Source organism: Trichosurus vulpecula, chromosome 6 (genome assembly GCF_011100635.1).
Source record: "Trichosurus vulpecula isolate mTriVul1 chromosome 6, mTriVul1.pri, whole genome shotgun sequence".
NCBI classification, from domain to species: Eukaryota; Metazoa; Chordata; class Mammalia; order Diprotodontia; family Phalangeridae; genus Trichosurus; species Trichosurus vulpecula.
In genome coordinates this window covers 263,809,975-263,835,138 of record NC_050578.1, presented here as the reverse complement: position 1 = coordinate 263,835,138, position 25,164 = coordinate 263,809,975, and the positions used below count along the sequence as shown (strand labels likewise).

Here is a 25,164-nt window from a genome sequence, read left to right as displayed (position 1 = left end):
TATGTTTTTCATGAATTGTGTAGACAGTAATCTTGATGATGACTGAAGTCTAGACTATTGGGGGACGTTTGATGTGCACATTGAAAAATAATCAAAAGCATAAGGAAAAAAAGTTTTATTCCATTTAATAAAGAATGTGTAATGAATTGGGGGTGGGGTCTGAGTGTTAATTAATTAATACCCCCCCTAGTCATTAAAGTCCATTGGCTCTTTGTTATAACCATATTCAAAAATTAAATCCTGTTTGGCTTTTATAGCCCTACATGACTTGGTCTTTTCTTACTTTACTCCTTCCATGGCACCCTGATCCAATGATACTGTCTGCCGTGCTTTTCCTTAAACACTCCATATTCTCACTCAGAGAATTTTCTCTGGTTGTACCATATGCATAGAATGCTCTGTCTCCTTACCTCTGCATCCTAGATTGCCAGGCTTCCTCCAAGTTCCAGATGAAGTCCAAAATTCTATGAGAAACTTTTTCCAGTCCTGCTTAATCTTTGTGACTTCCCTCTGAGACTGTTCCCAATTCATCCTGTGTAAATCTTTTATACATAGTTGATTCCATGTTGTCTTCCCATTAGATTGTAAGCTCCTTGAGACCAGGGACTATTTTTTGCCTTTATTTCCTTGTCAATTAGCACATTGCTTTTAGTATAGTAGCACATAATAAATGCTGGCCGACAGACTAATTAAGACAATTTTGTTACAGTTTTGTAATCAATGTAGAAATAAATGATCACACCTCCTTTATTGCCTTAGTATCTGGGATAAGAATAAGGAAGATGAACTAATAGCATGCACAATCAGGATGGAGGAGGGATTGTGTGTTTGTGTTCTTGTTGTTGTTCCTAAGGCCTGCTATACATAAAGGTATATGTCTAGTAATATATATATATATATATATATATATATATATATATATATATATATATATATATATATATGTATACATATGTATATATGTATATAAAATTTCTTTCTCATATATTTTTCTCATCATAAACCTAGTATATTTGATAGAATCATAAATGAAAAATAAGTAATTACATTTTTGTAATATCAACCAAAACCTGGAAGCTTTCCCCAGGCTGGGAAAATATTTGTTATTCTTCATAAGCACTTTTATGAAATAATTTTCTTGGTGGATGTTATTCACGAAATTGGAATTCCAACGTCAGGGTTTGGAGAGAAGAACATTGTCCAAATACGAATCTGACAACAAATGGAAGATTGTAGCAAGAATCTTGCTAGTAGCTCCTGTGGCTGTGTAAAACCAACAATCATCACACAGAGGGCTGCTAACACAGGTTCTTTTATCTGCTTTACTAAGGAAATTAACTTTGAGGGTTTAACAATCCCACTTGAATCAAACATACATATATCATTCACAGCTCAGGAGCAAAATCCAGCAACCTGAACTTTGGACCAAATACAAACAAATTACAAACATACACAATATAAACAGACCAAATCACAATTCATAGTTACCAGGAAAACATCAACATCTGGGTTTACAAGCAGGGGGGCTTTTAACGAGGGCTGCCCAGAGTCCTACCTCACTCTTTCAGTGAGTGAGATCCCCAAGGAAAGATGCCAACCTCTGGAGTTTATATATTCTGTTCAGGGTCAAAGGGTGTCACAACATGCGACTCACCCACGTGACCTAAAAGTGTCACAAGCATGTGTCTTAAACCCATGTGGCTTAGGCTTTCCCTTGAGGTAACGATGTCATCAAAGACTCCTAATTTAATCAAAGAAAGAAAGGCCAAACTATTCAAGGGCACTTGATTAAATAAGTGCTAAAAAAGAAAACAGTAAAAGAAAGTTCCACCTTGATTACTGATACAAAGATGGAGTTCCAAATCCTTTACAGAAGCATGTATATTTCCAATTAAGTTGTTCTTTGCCATACTCCAGCAATTAAATACACTGTTTTTCCAAATTAGAAAAATAAATAATTTAAGGAAGAAGAGGTAGAATTCAAGTGTAACATAATTGGTTATTGTTAAGCTTCTAAGAATGACGGACGATGTACAGAGAGTGCTCATGTGAGTTCTCTGCATCATGGGGTTATATTTGTTTCTCTGTCCCCACGTCCATAGAAAGACAGCCTATCAGATACCTCAATGCTTTCCCCTTGGTAAAGAGTCGTGATACATTTAATTACCTAAATAAGTGGGCCTCATCAGAAACCATCTTACTATACCCAAATCCATCGATTCAGTTAACTGTTGAGACCAATATCTGCAACACATGCATAGAGTTTGTATTGTACTGGCCCACACTGCCTTTCTCTAACCCTTCCTGTTTTGTATACATTCATTTCAAATTGATGAATGAATAAAATGACAATGTAACCTCAAAATGAGAACTTCACATTAGGAATATAAGTAGAATCTTGAAGGAATCCTTACTCATCCTGCCTGACCCTGAGCTAGTTATCACAAAACACTCAATTAGCAGAATTGGAGCTAATCCATCAGAATTACGTACAAGATAATGGAGTTTTGCTCCCAACAAGCACCTGAGGGTTTCATATTAATTCTGTTGTATCATAATACATACCTCCTGCCAAATTCTAGTACTTTTGCTCTATTGATTATCTAGCACTTACCCTGTTTATAGCTGGTTTGTACATACTGGTTCAAATGGTGTGTTTGCAATTAAAATAAGAGCTTAAGAGCAGAAAGTCTTACTTTCCTTTGTATCTTTCACAACTAGTACAGAACACGGTACATAGTAGATGCTTAGTAAATGCTTACGGATCAACAAAAATAGGGTAAAGTAACATCTACTTCTAAGTCCATATAAACAGGTACCTGAATGAACTTGGAATATCATTAGATGACTCAACAAAATTAAAAACAAAAAACAAAAATGTGATTTTAAGCAGATTTCTGAAACTCAAGTCCTCCTGCCCTTACCTATATCAGGATAAGAATACACACACCGCCCCTATTCCTTCACTTGCAATGCTGCTTAGTCTAATGAAAAACTCTCTCATTAAGAAATAAAAAGAGTCCCAAGAATTAATATGAAATTCTTGTTCCTTCACCTGGTGGTTTTCACATCTAATATATGCAATTCTACTTGATTTTAGGCCCTTATCTGATTTTCTCCTCCCTTATTTACCTTTCTACTACTACCTTCCTTCCAGGTCATTACCAACAGGTATCAAAAAAATAGCCCACTACGGATTACTGCCTGAATAAGATTAAACATAATTGGGGAATATGTAATAAAATAAATAAAAATACTATAAGATATAAATAATGTTACCATGTGGTTTTCTAAGTCAATATGTACCTATAGTGATCCTTATTTGAATTTGACACCCATTTTTTATTCATTTTTAATTCTTTAACCTACTGTCTAGTTTTCTTATATTCCTGGCCATTTACTGATTTGGCCCACTATATGACAACCCCTGCCTTAGCTTAGGAATCTCGTGGTTTACTGGAATATTTTTAATTTATGTATTATTAAAAGTTTGGCAAGGGTTAGTGAGGACTCTCTTCAGAGCCTCCTTCACATCCTTGTTCCTCAAGCTGTAGATCATAGGATTCAGCATGGGGATCACTAACGTGTAAAACACAGAGGCCATTTTATCAGTGTCTAAGGAATGGTTTGACCGTGGCTGCAAATACATGAAAAGGAGTGTTCCATAGAAAACAGTGACAGCTGTCATGTGGGAAGCACAGGTAGAGAAGGCTTTTCGTCTCCCCTCTGCTGAACGTATCCTCAGGATGGCCAAGATGATGTAGAAATAGGACACAATTACAATGATCATGGAAAAGAAGAGATTAGTTCCTGAAAAAGTAAAGACTGCTGTTTCTGGTATGTAAGTGTCAGAGCAGGATAATGCTAACAAAGGGATATTATCACAGTAAAAATGATTGATGACATTGGAAGAACAGTACGACATTGAGAAAACACAGGAGGTGACAGTCACTGCTGTAGTTAAACTGTAGGTGTATGTAAGGACCACAAGGAGAATACAAACCTTCCGTGATACTACAACCATGTATAATAAGGGATTGCAGATAGCCACATAGCGGTCATAGGCCATGGCAGCCAACATGAAAATCTCAGCAACAATGAAGACTAAGAAGCCGCCCAGTTGAGTTGCACACCCATAGTAAGAAATGGTTTTCTTCTCCACCAAGAAATTGACCAGCATCTGGGGAGCAATGACAGTAGAATTGCCAAGATTGATGATAGCCAAGTGTCTAAGGAAAAAATACATGGGAGTTTGAAGCCGAGAATCTATACTACTAAGGGTGATAATTCCCACATTTCCAGTCACCGTCACACCATAGATTGCTAAGAAGAGGAAAAAGAGGGGAACTTGAAGCTCTGGACGCTCTGAGACTCCAATGAGGATGAATGTGGTCACATGGGAGACATTTCCTGGAACCATTTATTCTGTTAGTTTCATCTGTAATGGGAAAAAAATGGGAAGACAGTTTATAGGTCTTAGGATGAATTTCCTAGAACTGCCATTTCAAGTAGATGATTATGTCCTGGAATTTATTATGTTATTACCTTTAGCTACTTGGAAAAACCTGTCTTAAACTTGGAGAGATATTTTACATGAATGCTGAGCTATGTTTAATGATGCAAAAAGATCAGGTTGCAAAGCTCTTTGGGGGAAGAGTCAGAGTTTCTTCAATCATGGTAGCTTATCACAAGAGAATCAATTGCAGCATGGTAATCTGATGAGAGGGGTCCAAATTCTACTCTATTGCATGCTAGTGATATGACATTGTACAACATTGCTGAAACTTGGATTCCTCATTATTTTTTATAAACAGGCATTTGAATAAACAGTTCCTAAGGTCCTCTCCAGGTTTAGATTTGTTTTTCTTAAGAGTTAATAAAATAAACAGTTTCGTAGTTCAAAGATTTTAATCAAATGCTTCCTTGGTGCCAATCACACAGTATTAGAAAAGTATTGAGACCATAGAAAATACTCAGCAAATACTTCTTAGACACTACACTTAATTTCTGCAGGAAAATAGTCCCCCTTCACTTAAATCTAGTATCTTCCCTCTGCTAATTATCACACCTTTATCTTGTATTTAGTTTGTTTTCACCTAGTTGTTTGCATGTTGTCTCCCCGTTGGACTGTGATCTCTTTGAGAGCAGGGACTGGCTTTTCGCTTTCTTTGTGTCTCTAGCACTTAGCACAGTGTCTGACACATAGCATATATTTAATAAATGTTTATTGACTGGCAAATCCTTCTTTTCTGAGAAAATCAATGATCATTTTTAGAAGCTTTAAAGATTCTATATACAAGACAATAGTTGTTTTATTGGGGTAAAAAAAAGAAAACATCTGCAGACTTGGTAGATTGTATAATAGCAAATAATAACTGGGTAGAAGCCCCAAAATTAAATTAAATCTTAGACTAAATTACTATAAATATTATATTTAATATCAAGAGGAAACCAATGTCATTCTCCTCATCCCTAATCAAACCTTAAATTTGTGTTCATTTCTAAGCACAACGGTTAAGGAAAAAGTTGATAATGTGGAAAATAACATTGATGTCAAGAACAATTGGAAGTTTACTGCATAAAGATTAGTCAAATAAATGGAAAGTGATTAAACTGATGAAGAAAATACTTGCAATTCAGTGGGAGCAAAACAACTGTCTTTAAACATTTTAAGGATTATCATTTGTAGCATCCAAAATATCCAAAGTACAATAAAAATAACCGAGGCAGAGATTCAAGCACGTTATTAAAGACACCTGGCCCCATCTAATGAAGTGGATCTCAGATCTTCCTCATGATCTCAGTTGCCTTCTGGTCCCTAGGCCCTTACTTTTAAAGGACTTAGTACACAGACACACAGAAAAGGCAAAGTAAAATACAAAATCTTCTTGGTTGATAGACCTTGCTCTTGACCCTCCAGGTGAGCCCAAAACAATGTTTCAGCATGGGAATCATGGGTTGGGTGAAGCAAGGGTCATCTCTGCTGACTAACTGATTTTAAGACAGACTCCTTCTCATGTTGGACAGGAAAAACTGAACTTCCCACCCTTGCTGGATTTGGCCATGGTAATTGAGCAAAACCAAACGCAGATACCCTTGTCAGCAAAATAAGTGGTGAACAGTGAATTTACAAGTTTAAAGTTTGAGGCCTACTATAAGAAGAACCTATCTTATCTAATTGTCTCTTTATGTAAAATATTTATTAAAACATGTTTTTCTTGTACTGTTATTGGATGGCTAAACTGATGAAATGCATATTACCAGAAGAGTACATTATTAATAGTTGTTAACAATCATTAACCCTCACAGAGTCACACTGAACTGATTAATACTGATTGGAATAAAATAGGGATCCAATTGAATAATTTCTCTCACACTTAGACGAGAAATTCTATTTGTTCTATTTGGCCCATTAGAGTAGAAATAAGAACAATAAGTAGAAAAGGCCAAAAACCAAATTTTGATAAAAATAAAAGAAAAAAAAACACTAAAAAACACAAGTGTCTAAAGTGGAATGGCCTTTCTTGAGAGGCTGAGTATTTACCATCACTAGAGTTCTTCAAGTGAAGGTTACTGATGAGTAAATTAAGAATTAGTAAATTGAGAATCCACATAACCGATTTTAGGAGGCGAGTACGTTTTCAGCCTATGTAAGTGAGTAACTGAAAGAAAGGAAGATCAATTGGAAGTGTGAGAGACTGGGAGTACTTAAGGTCTACAGTGGAAATCTTCATTCCATTAGATCTTATAAAAGCATAATTGAAATTTATTTAAGTCTTAGTGGAAGAAAGAAAACAAGCATTTATAAACATCTACCATGTTCCAGACACTATGCTAAAGCCTTTTCAAATATTATCTTATTCAGTCCTCATGACGACTCTGGTAGGTAGGTGCTATAAGAATTTCAAAGCTAGAGTGATAATGAAAGTTGATGAGATTAGGCACATTCCAGTGAATTATTTTTTTTTAAATAAAGGATATTCATTGTTTTGATGTTAGACAAACTGATGTCCTAAGTGTATTTTTATGAAGGTTAGCATCCCCAAATATTTGTGAGGTACAATGTAGTTCTAGCAAAAATAACAAATAAATAAATGACTGGCTGGCTGATTGCATAAACAGATGAATAGATAGACAGATAGATAGATAGACAGATGGATGAATAAATGAATAATTCTGTGTTTGATTTGCACCAAACTCATTCTTTTTAGGGACTAGATGTTTTCTGTTTAACCTTAATGAGCTCAACTTTGGATAGAGGATGTGAATTTCCATTTAAGAGGTCAGGTCATATTTCCTCACAAAGAACACTTTACCTAATTGAAAGCAGCCTGGGAGGAACTATGTTCCCTTTTACTAGAGTTCTTCAAATTCATAGATTACCTGGGTTATCTAAATGCAGATGCTGGATCAGACTTCAGTTGGCCAATATGTCTTTCATGGTCCTTTCCAAGTGAGATTCTTTGCACCACTTCCAATGTTAACATGTGTAGGAGTTAAAAAAATGATTCAATAAAATTTTAATGGTTCAAGCAATGCTGATGAGTCAGATTCTTCTGTGTAATTCTTCCAATGTCTGGAGCTGCTGCACTAACTGAAACTCTTCTTTATCCCTTGTGGCTGGGATACTGAATTGGTTTTCAACCTTAAAATACTATATTCCCCAAACTGATTTTTTTATCACTTTTTAAGGAAATGTACCTCTTCTTACATTACCAAGTGACATTCACAGACTCCAGAAAGAAGAAAATAAAGACAGGAGGGATTAAAGAAGGAGGAGAGAAGGGAGGAAGAAAGGAAGGAAGGAAGGGTGTCTAAAATCAGCCATTTTCTGAGTTACTAACCAATTAGTGATACATTCAAAAAATCAAAATGGTGGGGTGGGCTTGAATAGGTAGATTTCAAAGCTCATCCACTTCAACTGCCATGCAGAATGGCTAAGATGAGCACAGCCATTGAAGCAGGTATAGACTTTTATACTAAGTGACCCTAGAACTCCATTGCTCATATAAAAAATGCCTATTGCGGCAGCTAGGTGGCGAAGTGAATAGAGCACCAGCCCTGGAGTCAGGAGGACCTGAGTTCAAATCAGACCTCAGACACTTGACACACTTACTAGCTGTGTGACCTTGGGCAAGTCACTTAACCCCAATTGCCTTACCTTCCCCCCCTCAAAAAAAAATAGCAAAAAATGCCTATTGTAATCATTGAAGATGCTAGCCAAAGAATCTGCAGGAACTGACTAATTAGCAAAAGTTCAAGTAGAAATAGAGGCCCATGCAAATGGCTCTTATCAAACTGAGGGGGAAAAGTGAGAATTCTTCTCTAATCCTATCTTTCCTAGGAGTGTTAGGAAACACCCCTGGCAAACCCCTCCCACACTATTCCTCTACCGCACCACAAAGACCTTGCTCCTTGAGATTTTCTGCCACAATATGAAGACTAAGCCCAGCAACATATATATTGGGACTTTAGTTTATGAAAGAAAATTTTGTTATTGACCCTCATCAGTCTGAACCCAAGTCTCTTTACAGATTATGTGTATCTTCTCCTCATCATTAAAAAATATATATTCTTTTTATTTTCCTCTCAACAAGTCTGTCTGCTAGAGTAAGAAATAATCTGAATAAAAGCAGAGGGATGCTAATGCTTACCAAACTAGGAATGGTTTGGTAAAGAATGAGAGAACAGTTATGATAGTGTACCTTAAACTACCATATGTTATTATTCATGGCACTGAGCAGATTTACCTGGCTTACTCAAGCATTCACAACAAATTCAGCCCTTTGTTCATCAGAGCATTAGAGACAGCCTCCCAGTATTCCACTCTCCAGGCTGCTCTGTAGTATCTTATATCCACAAAAATATTCTAACAACAATGCATTCTCATGAGCTAGACTCCTGAGTCCTGGGAAGGAATATTTTAGCCCAAATGTTCTTGCAACTCATATAATTATTACGTATTCAGATGGTTTTCAAAGAAACAAAAAAGGTCTGCTCTCATTGATAAATGATTAATGCTTTATTTTTATTGTTCTTTCCAAATGCATCAGCAGTTTTCTAATAATGGATATGAGATATTTATTTAGATTTAGATTTAACTTTCCTGCTTGGGAAGTAAGCAAAGAATTAAGTCATATTGTTAGACTAATCTCTATCCTAACAGTCCACCTACTCAGTTGTGCTTAACCATGTGTCAGAGGGTGTTTATTCAAAAGGAGATTGTCCTGGTAACAATGGCCTAGTCAAAATGTATTTTGAGAATCGAAGATCATTCCAAATATAGACTCCCCCAAAACAATAGAAATTCTTAGATTTCTTAGGCTATAGTACTCCATTGTTAGTTCAGTGAGACAAGAGTTATCCTAATTCCTTCTTCGCCTTCCTAAAGCTGCTGTCATCTAAAAAAACCCACAAAAACAAAACAAACCAAAATAACAAGAACAACAACGAAGCACCATAACACAGAAGATAGGAAGTCCTGGGTTAAAGTATTGCCTCTGATTTGTATTAGTTCTGTGACCCCTGGTGATTTATTTAATCTCTAAGTACCCTAGACAGAGCTCTAATATTCTAAAGAAGATCTGACAATGAATGAAGGGACTTCTGTACAATGATGGAAAAAAAATAGCTCAACATAGCACTAATAAAAGTTCAACAGCTACCCTCTCCATCTCAGGCTCATAATTTCATTCCTACAAAAAGATTTAAGTAGTACTCTTTCCTTGGGCTCAGCCAACCTCCACAGAGGAAGAAACAACATTTTAGTCCTGGAGGGCTATCTGTACAATATAAAGGCAACTTAGGTAGTACAATAAATATTCCTTGGATTTTGTTCACATTGGTCTGCTAAGGAAAAAAAAAGAACCCAAACAATGCAGGGAATGACTTACCTATGGAATAGAAATTGGTGCCCTGTACTCATATGTCCCAGCCACATGGATTTTTCTATGGAGTTTTGCTTGTTCTTGAAGTGTCTAGAGACCTCTGATGCATGACAAATTTTGGGTCTCCAGCATACAACACTAAAAAATCAATACAGGGCACTTCCACAGGGGAGCAAAGGCACTTTAGGGACTAATTATGAAGACCTCCTTTCCATACCAATTTTGCTCCCAAGTGAATTAGTGGGAAAAGTTTGTGAATTACAGTTGTTACTTTTACATGCAGTCTTTTCTTGTGGAAGATTTATTGTCAAGTATTATTTTTAACACATAAAGAGAATCTGGTTCATTGACCCAAAGTTAATCAATTGATCCCAGGTACCCTAGGACAGTAGGTCTAATGGTGGCTATTCCTTATTGATTCCCTCTGCTACTCGTACTTTCCCTTCCTTCCCAGAATGCCATTCTCCTTCCTGCCCCATCCCCCTTTACTTTTATCTTTGACATTCACAATCATTAACAAATTATTGTTTGAAAATTCAACACTTTCCTAATGTCAAGGTCATGTTGCTTTGTTCATGGCCACATGATTCAAGTTGTATGACTTATAAACAAGTATTCATCAAGTGCCTAAAATAGTTGATATACTATGCTAAGTGAAAGGATATGCATAAAAAGAATGAAAAGAATTCTACTGAAAATGAGCTTACATTCTAATAGGACAATGTAATGCATCTACTCATTTGTGTGTTCAGAAAATATTTATTAAATGTTGTATAGATGGTACTAGCCATGAGGGAGATCTCCTTCAGAGAGATATAAACCTCTTCAAAAACTGAAGATACGAACTGAAACAGTTGGTGCAAAAGAATAGTACAAATACTGCTTGTAGCTTATATATGAATCTGGAAAGATATGAATAGGTTGTTTCTAGGGCAGAGGTCTCCATCTGAGTCCTATGATTTTTTTATTTACTATTTCAATATAATTTGTTCCCTTTGAAATACTTTACATTTTATGTTCTACACTTAAAATCATCTTTCAAAGAAGCTCTCTATAGGCTTTACTAGACTGCCAAAGGGGTTCATGACACAAATTGTTGAGAATTACTGATCTATAATACTCAAGTTACAAACGTCTTTATTACAACATAACAGATAAGACGTAAATGAGAATCAGTCTCTGCAATGTTGGCAAGGATAAAAGAAAATAACAAGCAAGAAACCCATTTATTGCATTGATGGGTTGGAACTCCTTTGATGGAAATGACAGTAGCCACCACCACCCCTTTGTTGGCTCACTTCCATTATGCCTCTGGATTCTCCTTAGCATCTTGCTCTGCTTACTTCAGGAACAATAACCAGGAATCTATGGTCAAGGAACACTTAATCTTGATTCAGGACCTTTTCAGAGAATGATTTTTCATTGCTACTACTAGTCTTACCTGGTCCTGGCTTGGGGTTCCCTATTATGTGCAATACTAAGACATGTTGCATGAATCTGCTGCTCTTCTACAATTTTAGTCTAACCATGCTCCCCATCCCGTGCCCCAGTTTCGCTCTTCTCCAATCACTAATAGCACTCTGTATATTTCCCCCAAATCTCTGTTGAATAACATTTGGGAAATGTAATCTTTTTCTTTGGTGACTTATGTTAAAGTACTCCATTGTAAGAAAAGTTTTATATTTGGAGTGTGGGGGGGGGGGTAAATTAGTGGGAAGCAAAAGGAATGCCAAAAACAGAGAACATAAATAAAATACATTTTTAAGAAGAAGTTCAGAAGGGGATAAAAAAACAAGTAATTTTGTTGTTCACTTGTTAAATTAAAGAAGCACTTTTAAAAAGAAAATATGCATAATGAAAGTCCGTAATTTCTTACAATCTTCTTTTTTTGCTTTTAATATACTGGAAATTATGGTTTTAGTGATCATTAAGTTTGTAATTAAAAACAGATACAAAAGAAATTAAATTTTGGTTATCCATCTTAACCCAGCCTGACCCAAAGGCAAAGGAAAGGGAATATAAATTTATCTATTATACATAATTTGAATAAAAAATATTATTGTAATAAAACTTTTAGGTTTTTCTACTCCCTTCCCATCAACATTCCTCAACCTAATATTATATTTTATGCATTTAATAACCACATTCTGAGAAGGAGTCCGTAGGCTTTACTTGATTGACAAATGGGACCCATAACCAAAAAAGAAAATTAAAATGAAGAAACAAATAAAAAACAAACAACGTTGGATTAGTGTCTAAGCACTGTCTTTCATTCAAACTCCACAATTTTGCTTTTAAAAATTCCTTACAATCTGATTCTAACCTGTCTTTCCTGGCTGATCACACATTTCTTTCCTTTAGGTTCTTTATGTTCCTTTCAAACTGATTCAATTGCTATTCTCCATACCTATCACATCTCCTATCTCCTTACCTTGGTATACAGTTCCTTACATATAGAATGGTGTCCTTCCTTATCTCTGTCTCTCCCAATCTGAGTGCCTTCAACACTCACCTCAGGTGACATTTTTTTTTTCATTTGGAAGGAACTCTCCATCATGCCTTCCTTTCCTAGGAAACTCAACACAGAAAAATCCCATTGTTCTGCAAGATCAAGTCTGCTTGGTACTCTCATCACATTACCCTCTGTTCCCATAATTGGACCCTCTGACAGCATGATGACCTTCTATGTAAAAAGGGGTCTCAGCAGTTTTTCTCCATGTTTCCCACTAGGTACAGTGCTTTTGAACTTTTCATCATGCCTTCATACCAGATATCTTTTCTACCCCGCCCCCCTCCACTTTTCAGCATTCTTTTGTGTGTTATCTTCCCCCATAAGATTGTAATCTTCTCAAGTGCAGGAACTATCTTTTTCAATCTGTATTTTTATTCCTAGTGTTCAACATAGTTTTTGTGCCTAATAGATGTTTATTAATCTTTATTGACTGTTATTGTGGAATTGGAGAAATCAAACCTTACATGTAAATGAGTACTGTTCATTAATATTATCCTGGGTCCCTTTGGCATATATGCTTGGTGGGGTCAGAACTGGATCCATTTGTGTGGTGGACCTTTTCCCTTAGGCTTGGTAGAGTGTCACAAAGCCACATGTTTGTCTCATCTTTTTTCCTCTGTTCATCAGTTCCTTGTGGAAGAGAATACTGTTATATATCAGAGGCTGAAAAAAAATATACCATTTGGATCTCGACAGAAGGCAGATGAGGGGAGGGTCAGGTATAGTTTTACAAATATGAGGTTTGGTTTGTTCCTCCCCTGCTGCCTGGACATGGTAGGCAGTGAGGGATGGGGCATTGAGTGAGCATGTTAGGGGGTAAGGATTCTTCTCTCTTGTTACTTCATTGCGTTCATACCTTTTTTTGTTTTCATGGTGTTCTATGTCTTGGAGGCAACTGAAATAGCTTTATCTTATTGAATAATTCCTGTTTTGGAGAAGTTTGAGAAGATGTAAGGATCTGATGTAAGGATCTTCATCTTGTTCATTTGACCCAGAATATATATTGCACAGAAGTTTTCATCAATTTTCTATGCTTCTTTTCAATGTACCTTTAACTTCTTTAAATTTCAGGTTGTAATTCAAAGGCATGAGCAAAGGAATGAGCAGATTGTAAATGCAGAGTCCATCTACTTCTGGTACAGAAAAAGTAAGGAGACTTAGGTTGCAATTATATAAAGATCAGTGCCCCATAGAATACAACCGCCACTGGGAGATGGGGCACACAGTTAGAGAAAGCTTTGTGTCTGAGTCCTCAAAGTACCTTCAGGTGCAGAGTTGATCCTGAGGATGACCATGAGTTTGAGCAAGTAAGAAAAAGAGAATCAGGTGAGAGGATATCAAATTTAAAGCAGAAATTATCAACATTATTTAAATCTATTTCACTTTTGTAAAGCATCAAATGGCAACAGGGTAAAATTGTGACAGGTGAAGGTTTGATTGCTCTGGATCTATAAAAAAAGATATATTAATGTTCTCAATTTTCCCAAACAGTGACACAGAACCATCATAGCAACAGTGAAGCGATATCAGGACACAACAAAATGTCTGACATGATGAGTGTGGAGACCATGGGTGTACAGAGAGCAAACTCATGGTCAAAAGTTAGCATTGACTAATTAAAAGCTCATCATTGATGTGAAGCATGGAGAGACCTAGGTGAGGTGCATGCTAGTTGCAGGAAATACTATCCTCCCCATTATCAATATGATCTAAATTTTGGGAGAAAAGTCTATAGAATATCCAAGATCAAGAAACAGCATATTCCTGTGGAAAATGTATGTGGTAATATACTGGATATATGACAACAGAAATTAAGAAGGGCTATAGTTTGGTTTGATTGTCAGCTAATATAGAGAAGGGAATAGCCCACTCTAGCTGTGAGAGGATACATGTAGGAGTTTTATCCCTATATATTTACCTGGATCATTCCTTCACTCATTTGAACTCATTTTTCTATTGATGAGTTCCTCCCTGGACCTCCATTTGGGGAAGGGTGCATGATGGCCAACCTTCATTCTCCTCCGAGCTTTGCTTAGGACTCTCAGGATTTCTCCACCATTGTACCTACCTCCTTTCCCCCATTCCTGTGGGTGTTTTCTATTCTGACTATCGTCTTAACTTTTCAGTTTCCTGTTTACATATATATATATATATATATATATATATATATATATATATATATATATATATATATATATATATACACACACATATATGTATATGTTATGTATATGTGTGTATGTATATGTATATATGTGTGTATATATGTATGTGCATGCATGTATATATGTATGTGTGTATGTATGTGTATATACATATATGTACGTGTGTATGTGTATGTATATGTATATTTACATTAGTCCCTCCTTGAGAGTAGGAACTGTCTTTCTTCTTTCTTGTTTTTGCACAGAGTCTGGTACTTAGGAGGTGCTTAACAAATGCTAGTTCCTTATTTTCACCTTCCCTTCCCTTGCACTTAGCACAGTGTCTTGGCAAATAGTAATCATTTAAAACAGGTTGGTTGCATTGCCTTCCCTTTTGGAACTTGAGACTGCTCAGGCACAATCAAAGCCTATTCAATGAGGGTCTAAGGTATCCTATAAAGAGAGAGCCACACTCAAAAATAACTCTTTTGAACCCTCAAATATAGGAAACTACACACACACATATACACATGTGTATATGTATACATGCATATATAATGTGCATACATATATACACATATGTATATATGCATATATACACATATGTATATATGCATATATACACATATTTCCTTATATATTCTGGGTGAGAAAATACTTCCAGAAATTAGCAGAAGGCCTTTCCCCTCATTATTCAAATGGTAAGTTTGAATGTCTGCTAGATGAAACTTTACTGTTTCTGCAATACAGACCTCAGTGGTCTTTATCATGATGCTTTCAAACATGGAATTTCAACATCTTATTTCTTGCCCACAACTTTTAAGTAGAATTAAGGAAGATGAATAAAAAGTACAGATAACTCACAAATATTAAGGAAATACCTCCAGAAGCTAATGGACTGGTAAGGGACTGGAGACTAGGAAAATGATGATGGAGGAGCTGATAATTATAAGACCAGCCTAAAAATGGTAGAGTTTTTACAGCAATCTCCTTTGGATAAACTATGAGAAAGAATCATGTCTGACTCCACACATTTCCAGGCATAATCAAATGATAAAAGGCTAAGGGAGATTCAGTGCCCCAACCCAGTGACATGTGTAAGTGGGGTACAAGCCAGAAACGTGAATGGCTCTCATACAATATGGAATTATGAGTAGATGGTGTGAGCTAGAAAGTTGAATTCCTGATATACTCTGAATCCTTTCTTCCAAAGAAGTACTAGTTCCTAGACCTAAAAATGCACTCAAAATTGGTCTTCACATACTTATGAATTCTTATGATTTAGAAACTCTGATAAGTGAATGGATGGTGAAAAACATTTATTAAATATTTTCTGCTAAGTGATACAGAGAAAAATACAAGCAAACACAGTATCTGTCATTAAGAAACTCACATTTCAATACTGTTTCAGAATGTGTGTGTGTGTGTGTGTATATGTGTATGAGATATCCAAGGAGAACCACTTTAATTTGAAAAGTTAAAGGGATGTTGAGGGTGGCCACAGGGTACTCTATTCAGGAGCAATAACAGAGTTGACTTGATCATGATTCTAGAACTTAGGGGTCAGGGGCAAAGGTGATTGTGTAGGATAGGATTGCAATACACAGGTAGGTAGTTTATGAGAAGATGCCTGGGGACTAAAGGAAAGATTACTGTGTGGATCAGACCTACCTGACTTCAGGATACTATACTTTAGTAGGCCAGGTAGGGAAAACATCATACTTGTACTGAGATTGTCTAGGCTCCCTAATAAATAATATTCTTGGTTTACATTTGTTTGACTCAAGATCCAGGTCCCTAACCCCTCCCAAGAAAGCTATTATCTCTTTCAATTTCTACTATTTACTTTATCAGTAACACTTGTCAGGCATGACTTGCATATGATATCTGATTTTTGTCTGATATTGCCATGACTCAGGACAGCATAGACAGACAAGAAGCACAAGTATAGGTACTAGTCCAGATTTTGGTGCTGGATTTCTTTTCAAAAGCGAGAATGGCAGAGTAAAGTTCTGAAAATGTGGTCAGAAAGGGCTAAATTCAAATATTTCGTATGACCCATATAAGCCACATAGTGATGGACAAAACACTTAACCTCTTTCAGTCTTCACTTCCTTATTTGTAAAAAGGACCTGATGGGCTGGTGCAGATATAAGCATGGACACATGGTAGAATGTATCTTGGTAGGCACAGATTAAATGTCGTAGATTTCTCCATCAATGTATTGGACCAAGCAATGGGGAAAAAGTGGAATTTAACTCCCAAGACTGTTCTAATGCTCAAATGATGTAATAAATAGAACATGTTTTGTAAAGTTTTACAGAATGATATAACCTCTTATTGGTTGTTATTGTGGTTCTTTGGCCATGTATTCAAATACTGACCTATAAATTATGTCTTCCTCTGGTTACTGTTAAGGGGGAAAATAGATAATTTAAAAATACATTCTTCAATGACTACAGTGAATGGGCATAGTCTCTATAATAATTTCGATCACAAGGAATGATGGGCTGGGTAACAGTGCATGCTGGGGGAGAAAGTTGTCAACTATAGATCATTTCAAAAATGAATACTAAGCAAGGGAACCACTCAGGGAATTATAGAAAATTACTGGTTTTAATGATAGCTATTAGCTAAATTAATTAGCATTCTCATCAGACACAAAGGAAATGATGCATGGGGGAATAGGAAAGGAGGCTGCAGTTCCCAAGAAAAAAATAAAAAAAGCATGTTGATTAAAACGAAAAAAATCTATGACAGTTTATTCTTATTACATTTCACATCTCATCACTAGGCCATTGAAAACATACCCTTCTCTGTATTTCCCATGCTCTGAGTCTAAACTGAGAATAAACTTCTATAAATTGAAAATAGATCTTCCCCAAATCCTTTACCAGTGAAGGAAACAGTATGTGAGAGTTAAAAACTAAATAACACAGAACATTAGCTCATGCAGGGTGGTTCATTTTAAAGATAGAGCTATCATTTTTTTTCTATGCCTCTTTCCATCTGTCTATCTTTCTGACTTTGTCTTTTTCTCTGTCTCTCTGTCTCCCTACACACACACACACACACACACACACACACACAGAGAGAGAGAGAGAGAGAGAGAGAGAGAGAGAGAGAGAGAGAGAGAGAGAGAGACAGAGAGACAGAGAGACAGAGAGACAGAGAGAGACAGAGACAGAGAGAGACAGAGTTCCCAAAGTCCTAGTGGAGGTTTAAAGCTATAAAAATGTAAAACAGTACAAGGATTTTTCAGATCTTCTGTCACATCTTTCCTCCTTACCACAACCCTGTTTCCTTCTGTTATTATCCCATGTTACAGTGAAGAAACTGAAACTGGGCACAGTTAAGAGTCTTGGAAAGGTTAAAACAACTAATAAGTGTCAGTGTAGAGTTTGGACTCGGTTCTTCCAGTACCCAATATATGGTACATCTCATCCACTGCATAGCCAAGCTTCCTAATAAGATGGAGTTGATAATGTGATAAAAAATTAATAGGGATATATTAAGATCCCAAACTTGAGTCAAAACCTTCAGTTTTGCTAGTACAAGATGGAGTGGAAGGAATGTCTAGACAGACAGCTCTTGTTCTAAAATAAGTGCTGGAGATGTATGTACACTACAAGAGAAATATGACGGATGGATAGGTGGCAAGGTGGATTGAATTCTGAACTTGGAGACTGAAAGATTTGTTTTAGAATTCTGCATCAGTCATTTATTAGTTATTTGACCATGGCAAGAGCATTTGATTTCTCTTGACCTTGGTTTACTCATCTACAAGATAGGACCAATAATAACACCAGCTTCATACTTTTTGAGGATTAAATGAGATAACATTGTAAAATATTTTACACAACTTCATGTATGACATAAATTTTATTGTCATCGTCATCAATACGTCAAGAAGTTAGCCAGTCCAACTAGCATAATCTCAGGTTGCTTTAAGAGTCTCCAAGACTAGCGATTCAAATATCAATAGGTACTATGTTCCAGTCATTTGACTTATTGAGAAATGCATTTCATCCTAAGCTCCACATTTTGTGAAGAAGGATGAGCTAGACAACCACCAGAGAAGAACAAGTGGATTAGCGAAGGTTATACCATATAAAGATTGGCTGAAGGAATTGAGGCTGTTTAGCACAGTGAACACTGTTTCCAAAATTTTGAACTTGAAAGGGAATGGGAAGTATGATAGAAGTCTAGAGGATTTTATGTATATCACAAAGAAGAGAAAATAGATTTACTTTTTCTGCTTCTATTGGCAGAATTAGGAGCAATGGGTAGAACTTCATAAGGGAAAAATGCAATGTATCACGGAAATGCTTCTTAACATTTAGAATTGGAAAAAAAGTGGGAAGGACTCCTATAGCAATTAATAGGGTTCTTGCTCTCGGGGTACCACATAAAGGGTTGAGTTCCATTTGACAAGTGTATAGTAGTAGAACAATTGATTTGTATTCAGCATTATGGTGAACTGCATAGTCTCTGAGATCTCTCCTGAAATTTATAATCTGTGAACTAACAACTAATGTAAAATTACAGCCAATTAAATGAATTATTATTAAAAACAATTTCTTTTTAACTGAGCAGAAAATAGTAAGAAGGTTTTCTTTATAAAAAGTAAGTGATTGGACATAAATTGACTAAAAGGAGACAAGGAAGGTATACTTTCTTCTTATAAATGATAAGATCTTTTTCTTTGTGGTACATCAAAGAATAAATTTGGGTTGCTTTTTATGACTCTTTCAAGGGCACCTTTTATCTCCTTGTTCCTCAAGCTATAGATAAAAAGGGTTAAGTATGGGGATGAGCAGAGTGTTAAACAAGGACATTTTGTCTGTATTGACATACTGGCTACTTTGGGGCTGCAAGTACATGAAGAAAATAGTCCCATAGAATATAATCACCACAGTGAGTTGAGAGTCACTGGTGGAAATTGTTCCTATCTTCAGCAGAGTTCATCCTGAGGATGACAACAAGAATGATCATGTGGGAGATGAGAAATTACTATAGAGGAAAACATATGTATAGCTCAAAAAACTAAGAATAATTAGCTATATTTCTTATATGTCAGGGCATAGAATGGACAACAGGGTAAGAGTATCATAGTAGAAATGCCTGATTACATTATATTTGAAAAAGAATAAAGTAAAAAGCTTTACCATGATGAGAAATGACACGAAGGTGCTGTATAGGTAAGGGATAGCCACAGAGGCCAAACAGACGATGTCGGACATGATGACAATATAGAGTAGGAGCTTACATATAGCTACATAACAGTCATAAGCCATAGCTGGCAGGAAGCAAAATTCAGTGATTATGAATATAATAAAGACAAAGATCTAAGTTACATACCAGTTACAGGAGATGGTATTTTTTTTCTACTATAAAATTGACCAACATTTGGGGTCAATGACAGTGGAATAGCTGGGATCAGTAAATGCCAGTTGCCTGAAGACAAAGTATATGGGAGTTTGTAGGTGGAAATCAGTCTTGATCAAGATGGTCATGCCCGAGTTTCCCATCATGGTGACAGTGTAGATGAGGAGGAAGACCAGAGAGGGAGCGCTACAGCTTTGTGCAATCTGTGAATCCCACAAGAATAAATTCAGTCACCCCGATCACCGTGGTTTCTCTCCAGTTCTTCTATGTAGGCAATCTACTCCGGAAAGACCATACAGTATCCTTCTCAGATTCCAGTTTCCACCACCCACAAGGTTTTTAGCATGTGATGTTGCTGTTCATAAGGTGAACATTGACTTGTCCAATAAATTCCTGAATATTAGAGTGACTGTCGTTACCCCCAAGCAAAGACAGAGTGTTAGAATATATAAATTTTGTATTATACAAAATAATTGGTAATTATGGAACTATTTACAGAGGAGATAAAGCAGGGCTAAACTCTGACAAATGTGTAGTAACTGGCCAATCAACAGTGCACATTCAAAGAGTTGGGTACGTTTTTATTGAGGAGAAGGAAGAAAAAAATAAACAACAATGCTTTAGACATTGTCCAAAAAACACTTTCTGGTAGATTCTGCATCTATATCTCAAATCCTCTCTAATAAACCATAAATAAACCCTTCCATGAACAAGAATCCTATCAATGATATAATGAACAATATTCATAAAACAGTTTTTTTTAAATCTTCAATGGGGGAACAGATCTACCTCCTGAGGCAACCCTTTTAACTTTGGCAAAGTGCTATTAGGAATTTTGTTTTTAACCACAGCCTCAATCTGTGAAATGATTTTATGAAGTTGGTTGAGGTTACTTGGGATTTTTAGTTAAGAAAAGAGAAGTTTTGGGTTTGCGATGTGTGGGACAAAAAATGTTTTCAATTGCATGCAGAGCTTTGTCATTAAAGAGTTAATTGACTTACTCTGATTAGCCCCCAAGGATCAAAATTAGGAGTAATTGGAACAATTTGAAAAAGGCAAATTTAGGTTGTACCAAGAGAACAAATAAACAAAAACAAAAACAAAACACTACAACTCCATAGCAATTGGAGCTGTCCCAAGTAAAATGATTTGCCTCAGTAGCTACTGTTCTACCTTGCAGAGAAAACCAAAGAAAGGTATTATGGTTATTATTTTTATGTCACTGATGACAATTTTAATAAGAGATATGTTTGTCTGTTTTTTCTCCTTGGTACACTCCAGTGTAAAGAAATTTTCCCTTAGCATGAAAGCCATGGATGCTAACAAGCAATTTTCTTCTTATTTAAGGAGAAAATAGGAAAGAAGGTTTACTCTTTGAAAAGGAGAGACATAAACACAAATTGGCTAAGAATACAGAGGGAGACTTGTTTGTAATAACTAAATAGGATCTTATGCTAAACGGAGTATCAAAGAAGCCATTTGCATTTATTTTCTAGGGCTCTTTTCAAGGCACCTTTAACCTCCTTATTTCTCAAACTATAGATCAAAGGGTTGAGCATGGGAATGACCAGAGTATAAAAGACAGAGGCCATCTTGTCTGTATCAAAGGAGTGGCTAGATTTGGGCTGCAAGTACATGAAAGTTAGTGTTCCATAGAACACAACCACAACAGTGAGATGGGAGCCACAGGTGGAGAAGGCTTTGCGTCTGCCCTCAGCAGAGTTCATCCTCAGGATGGCCATAAGAATGAGTCCATATGAAACAAGAACAACCAGCAGGGAGGAAATCAAATTAAAAGCAGAAAGGCTCAGAATGATTAATTCTACATCCTTTGCATCCTTGCATAAAATACTTAAGAGGGGAAGACTATCACAGTAGAAATGACTAATTACATTAGATTTCCAAAAAGATGAACTAAAAATCTTAATTGTGGTCAGCATTGCTACAAAAGAGCTGTAGAGATATGGTATGGCCACCAAGATGCAGCACATTCTGTCTGACATGGTGACCATGTAAAGCAGTGGATTACAGATGGCTACATAGCGGTCATAAGCCATCACTGATAACATAAAAAGTTCACTTATAATCAACGTTATAAAAATAACTAGCTGGGTTGCACATCCAGTATAGGAGATGATATTTTTCTCCACTACAAAATTAACCAACATTTTGGGGCCAATGGCAGTGGAGTATCCAAGATCAATAAATTCCAGATTCCTGAGGAAAAAGTACATGGGAGTTTTCAGGCGAGAATCAATTTTGGTCAAGATAATCAAGCCCAGATTCGCCAGTGCTGTGATCACATAGATGATGAGGAACACTAGGAAAAGGGGTATCTGCAGGTCAGGATGGTCTGTGATGCCAAGGAGAATGAATTCAGTTACCTGAATTGATGTAGTTTTGTTCCACTTATCCATTTCTTCCATCCCGGGAAAGCTGTGTGAGATATGCTCTTTGAATCTAGAATGCATCATTCATAAGAAATTCTGTCTGTAGGATATTTACAAGTAACTTACTATTCAATGTGACATCAAGGAATTCAGGAAACATCTCCTTACTTCCCATAACCGCTCCTTAGTGTCTGCACTGGATAGAGATTCCTTTGCTGTCTATATGATGAAGTTGAACCTGGCCAAAATTTTGATATATTTAATAAGTATCATTTTAGTGACATAAAAAAACTATGTTTGTGAAATTTGTTCTTATGATGGTACCATGAGCCAAAATATGTATCACAAAGGTGATTTGTCTAGCAATGGATATTAGTATTCAAGTCGATATGCTTTTTAAAAATTTCCACACTTGTGTGAAACGATCTGTGATACTAGTCAGCTAAAATTTATAATTGGATGGATTTGTAAAACAAAAAAAAAACAAAACAAAAAACAAACAAAAAAACCAATTTCCTAAAGAAAGAATAAATAAAGCTCCAAAAACAGGTGTTTAAGTTTTTCAGTCTTACTATAAAGATGTGCTGCATAAAAAGCATAGTTGGTTCTAAGGAAAATTGTTAGTTTCAATATATTATACAAATGAAGAGAGACATTTCCCTCTCAAGTAATTCACTTGGCATCTGGTCATCCACGGACATCAAAAGTCTCTGCAGATGTCAAAGCAAGAAGGGCCCTTGATGCATAGTCTGAATCTTCTGAGAGGATAGTAGGGCAAAGGTAATTTGAAAGTTTTCGTATTGTTGTTTATGAATATTCATGAAATAATATTTTGAACAATCAGTCTTAGAATGAAAAGGAAAAAAAATTGGATTTGAGAAGAAGGGAGCCTCTTATTCTTCTTTTTCTCTTGTACCTGCAACAGCAAGTAAGGCTATGATATTCTTTCCATTTCTTGCTGTCATCAGTAAAAAGACAACTATTTACAGACAATGCATATTGCCAATGTTCTTTACCTATCATGAAAACAATCTTACTCTCTTGTAATCATTTCAAGAAATTGACAAAATAGTTTCATTTTCAAAAGAGTTCAATGTGACTCAATTAACCTATGAGACAGCGATGACAGCCAGAATGCTAAGCATCTCATCTGTGATAAATGGAAAGCTTCAGAAACATCCTTAGGTTCTTTGTGTGATCTTCAAGTTAGAAATCCACTTACTTGTCACATCTGTGCCTGCTCAATAAGACCTCATATCAGCTCAGTCCAGTTTCATAACTGTAGTTATGTACAAAGACCCCCAGTTTAAGTGTTAAGAGTATGCAGTAGATCCCAGGGTGAGCAGCTTACAATGCTATAATGAATTCTGTGACAAATATTATTGGTAGGACAGAATTTTAGATATCAAAAGCCCAGAACAACTGCCTGCAAAACTTGCCACCTTCATGCTTATCACTTTGATATGGATGCTTTAGAAAGAATCATCTCTTTTAGCTGAGATTCTTCTAAATGTAACTCTTACCCTTTTATTCATGTATTTAAACTGAATTGATGTAATTTTAATGAGAATAATTCTCAATGTTCGCACTTACGTAGTGCTTTGGGTCAGCGAGGTGGCACAGCAATGCTTAATAAATGCTTATTGACTAATTGAAGTATGGTAAAATGACATTTACATTTCAGGTCATACCACCATAGAGTTTTATTAGATCATTTAACAAAATGAAAAATAATAATGATCATGGTTTTTAAGCAGATTTCTGAAACTTATGCCCTCCTACAAACCTTGTTTATAGCCCCATTTCCTCTACCTACAATGCTGGACAGTCCTATAACCACCCATATTTAGTACAATACAAAAGTATTTCCAAGAATTAAAGATGAGCTTCTCAGTGTATAATCTTCTGGATTTCACATTTGATCTGATTTTCCTTCATTCTATGCTCTTTTCTGACACTTCCCCCACACTCAAGCTCCTTTTCTTCTGCTTAACTTGCTTCCATATTGCCTTTCTTCTAGATTTGAATATGCCTACTTATAGGGTACTAGATCTCCGTTTTGAGATTTTTTTGTGTTTTCTTTTCCTTCTATTCAACTAATTTATCACTATCTGGCTGTCTGCCATTCCTAGCAATTTACTGCCTGTATCCGTCACACTATTATAACTCTTACCAGTTTGTGAATCTCTTTCTTTACTGTTTAGAAAATACATGATTTTAAAAGTTTGATAAGGGTTGAGAGGACTCTCTTCAGAGCTTTATTCCTATCCTTGCTCCTCAGGCTATAGATTATAAGAATAACAATGAGGATCACTAGTGTATAGTACACTGATGCTATTTTGTCAATATCTAAGGAAGGTTTGACCAATGCTGCAGCTACATTTAAATGAGTGTACCATAGGGAACAGTGACAATCATCATGTGGGAAGCACAGGTGGAACAGGGCTTTCTGTCTCCCTTCTATTGAAGGTATCCTCAGGTTGACCAAGGTGATGGAGAAGTGGAACACCTAGACAATGATCATGGAGAAGAAGAAACTGGAACTTGAAGAGATAAACACTGGTATTTCTGGCATATGGGTAAAAGAGCAAGATAAAACTAATAGAGCTTTGTCCCCAGCTTTATCCCCAATCTTGACCAACAGCAGATTCTTAATCCATATTGAATGACCAATTGACTGACAAATTCCTCTCTTCTGAGGAAATCAATCAAAGTTTTAAGCTCCAGTGTTGCAATTTGTCAAGGCAAGATTTGCCATGAGGGAACACACCTGGGAACTTTGGTGAATTTATGCTTGATATAAGTGCATAGTAAATATGTGGATACCTCCAAAATAAGTAAAA

At 36.1% G+C, this 25,164-nt stretch overlaps 2 protein-coding genes across 2 annotated transcripts; both read right to left on the bottom strand.

The window, feature by feature from the left end:
• Positions 1 to 3,472: 3,472 nt before the first annotated feature.
• On the bottom strand, positions 3,473 to 4,420 carry LOC118855069 (olfactory receptor 8J2-like). The gene has a single exon (XM_036765193.1). The coding sequence runs from the start codon at positions 4,418 to 4,420 to the stop codon at positions 3,473 to 3,475; it is 948 nt and encodes a 315-aa protein (XP_036621088.1).
• Positions 4,421 to 21,397: 16,977 nt separating this feature from the next.
• LOC118853611 (olfactory receptor 8K3-like) lies at positions 21,398 to 22,357 on the bottom strand. The gene has a single exon (XM_036763772.1). The coding sequence runs from the start codon at positions 22,355 to 22,357 to the stop codon at positions 21,398 to 21,400; it is 960 nt and encodes a 319-aa protein (XP_036619667.1).
• Between the last annotated feature and the right edge of the window lie 2,807 nt (positions 22,358 to 25,164).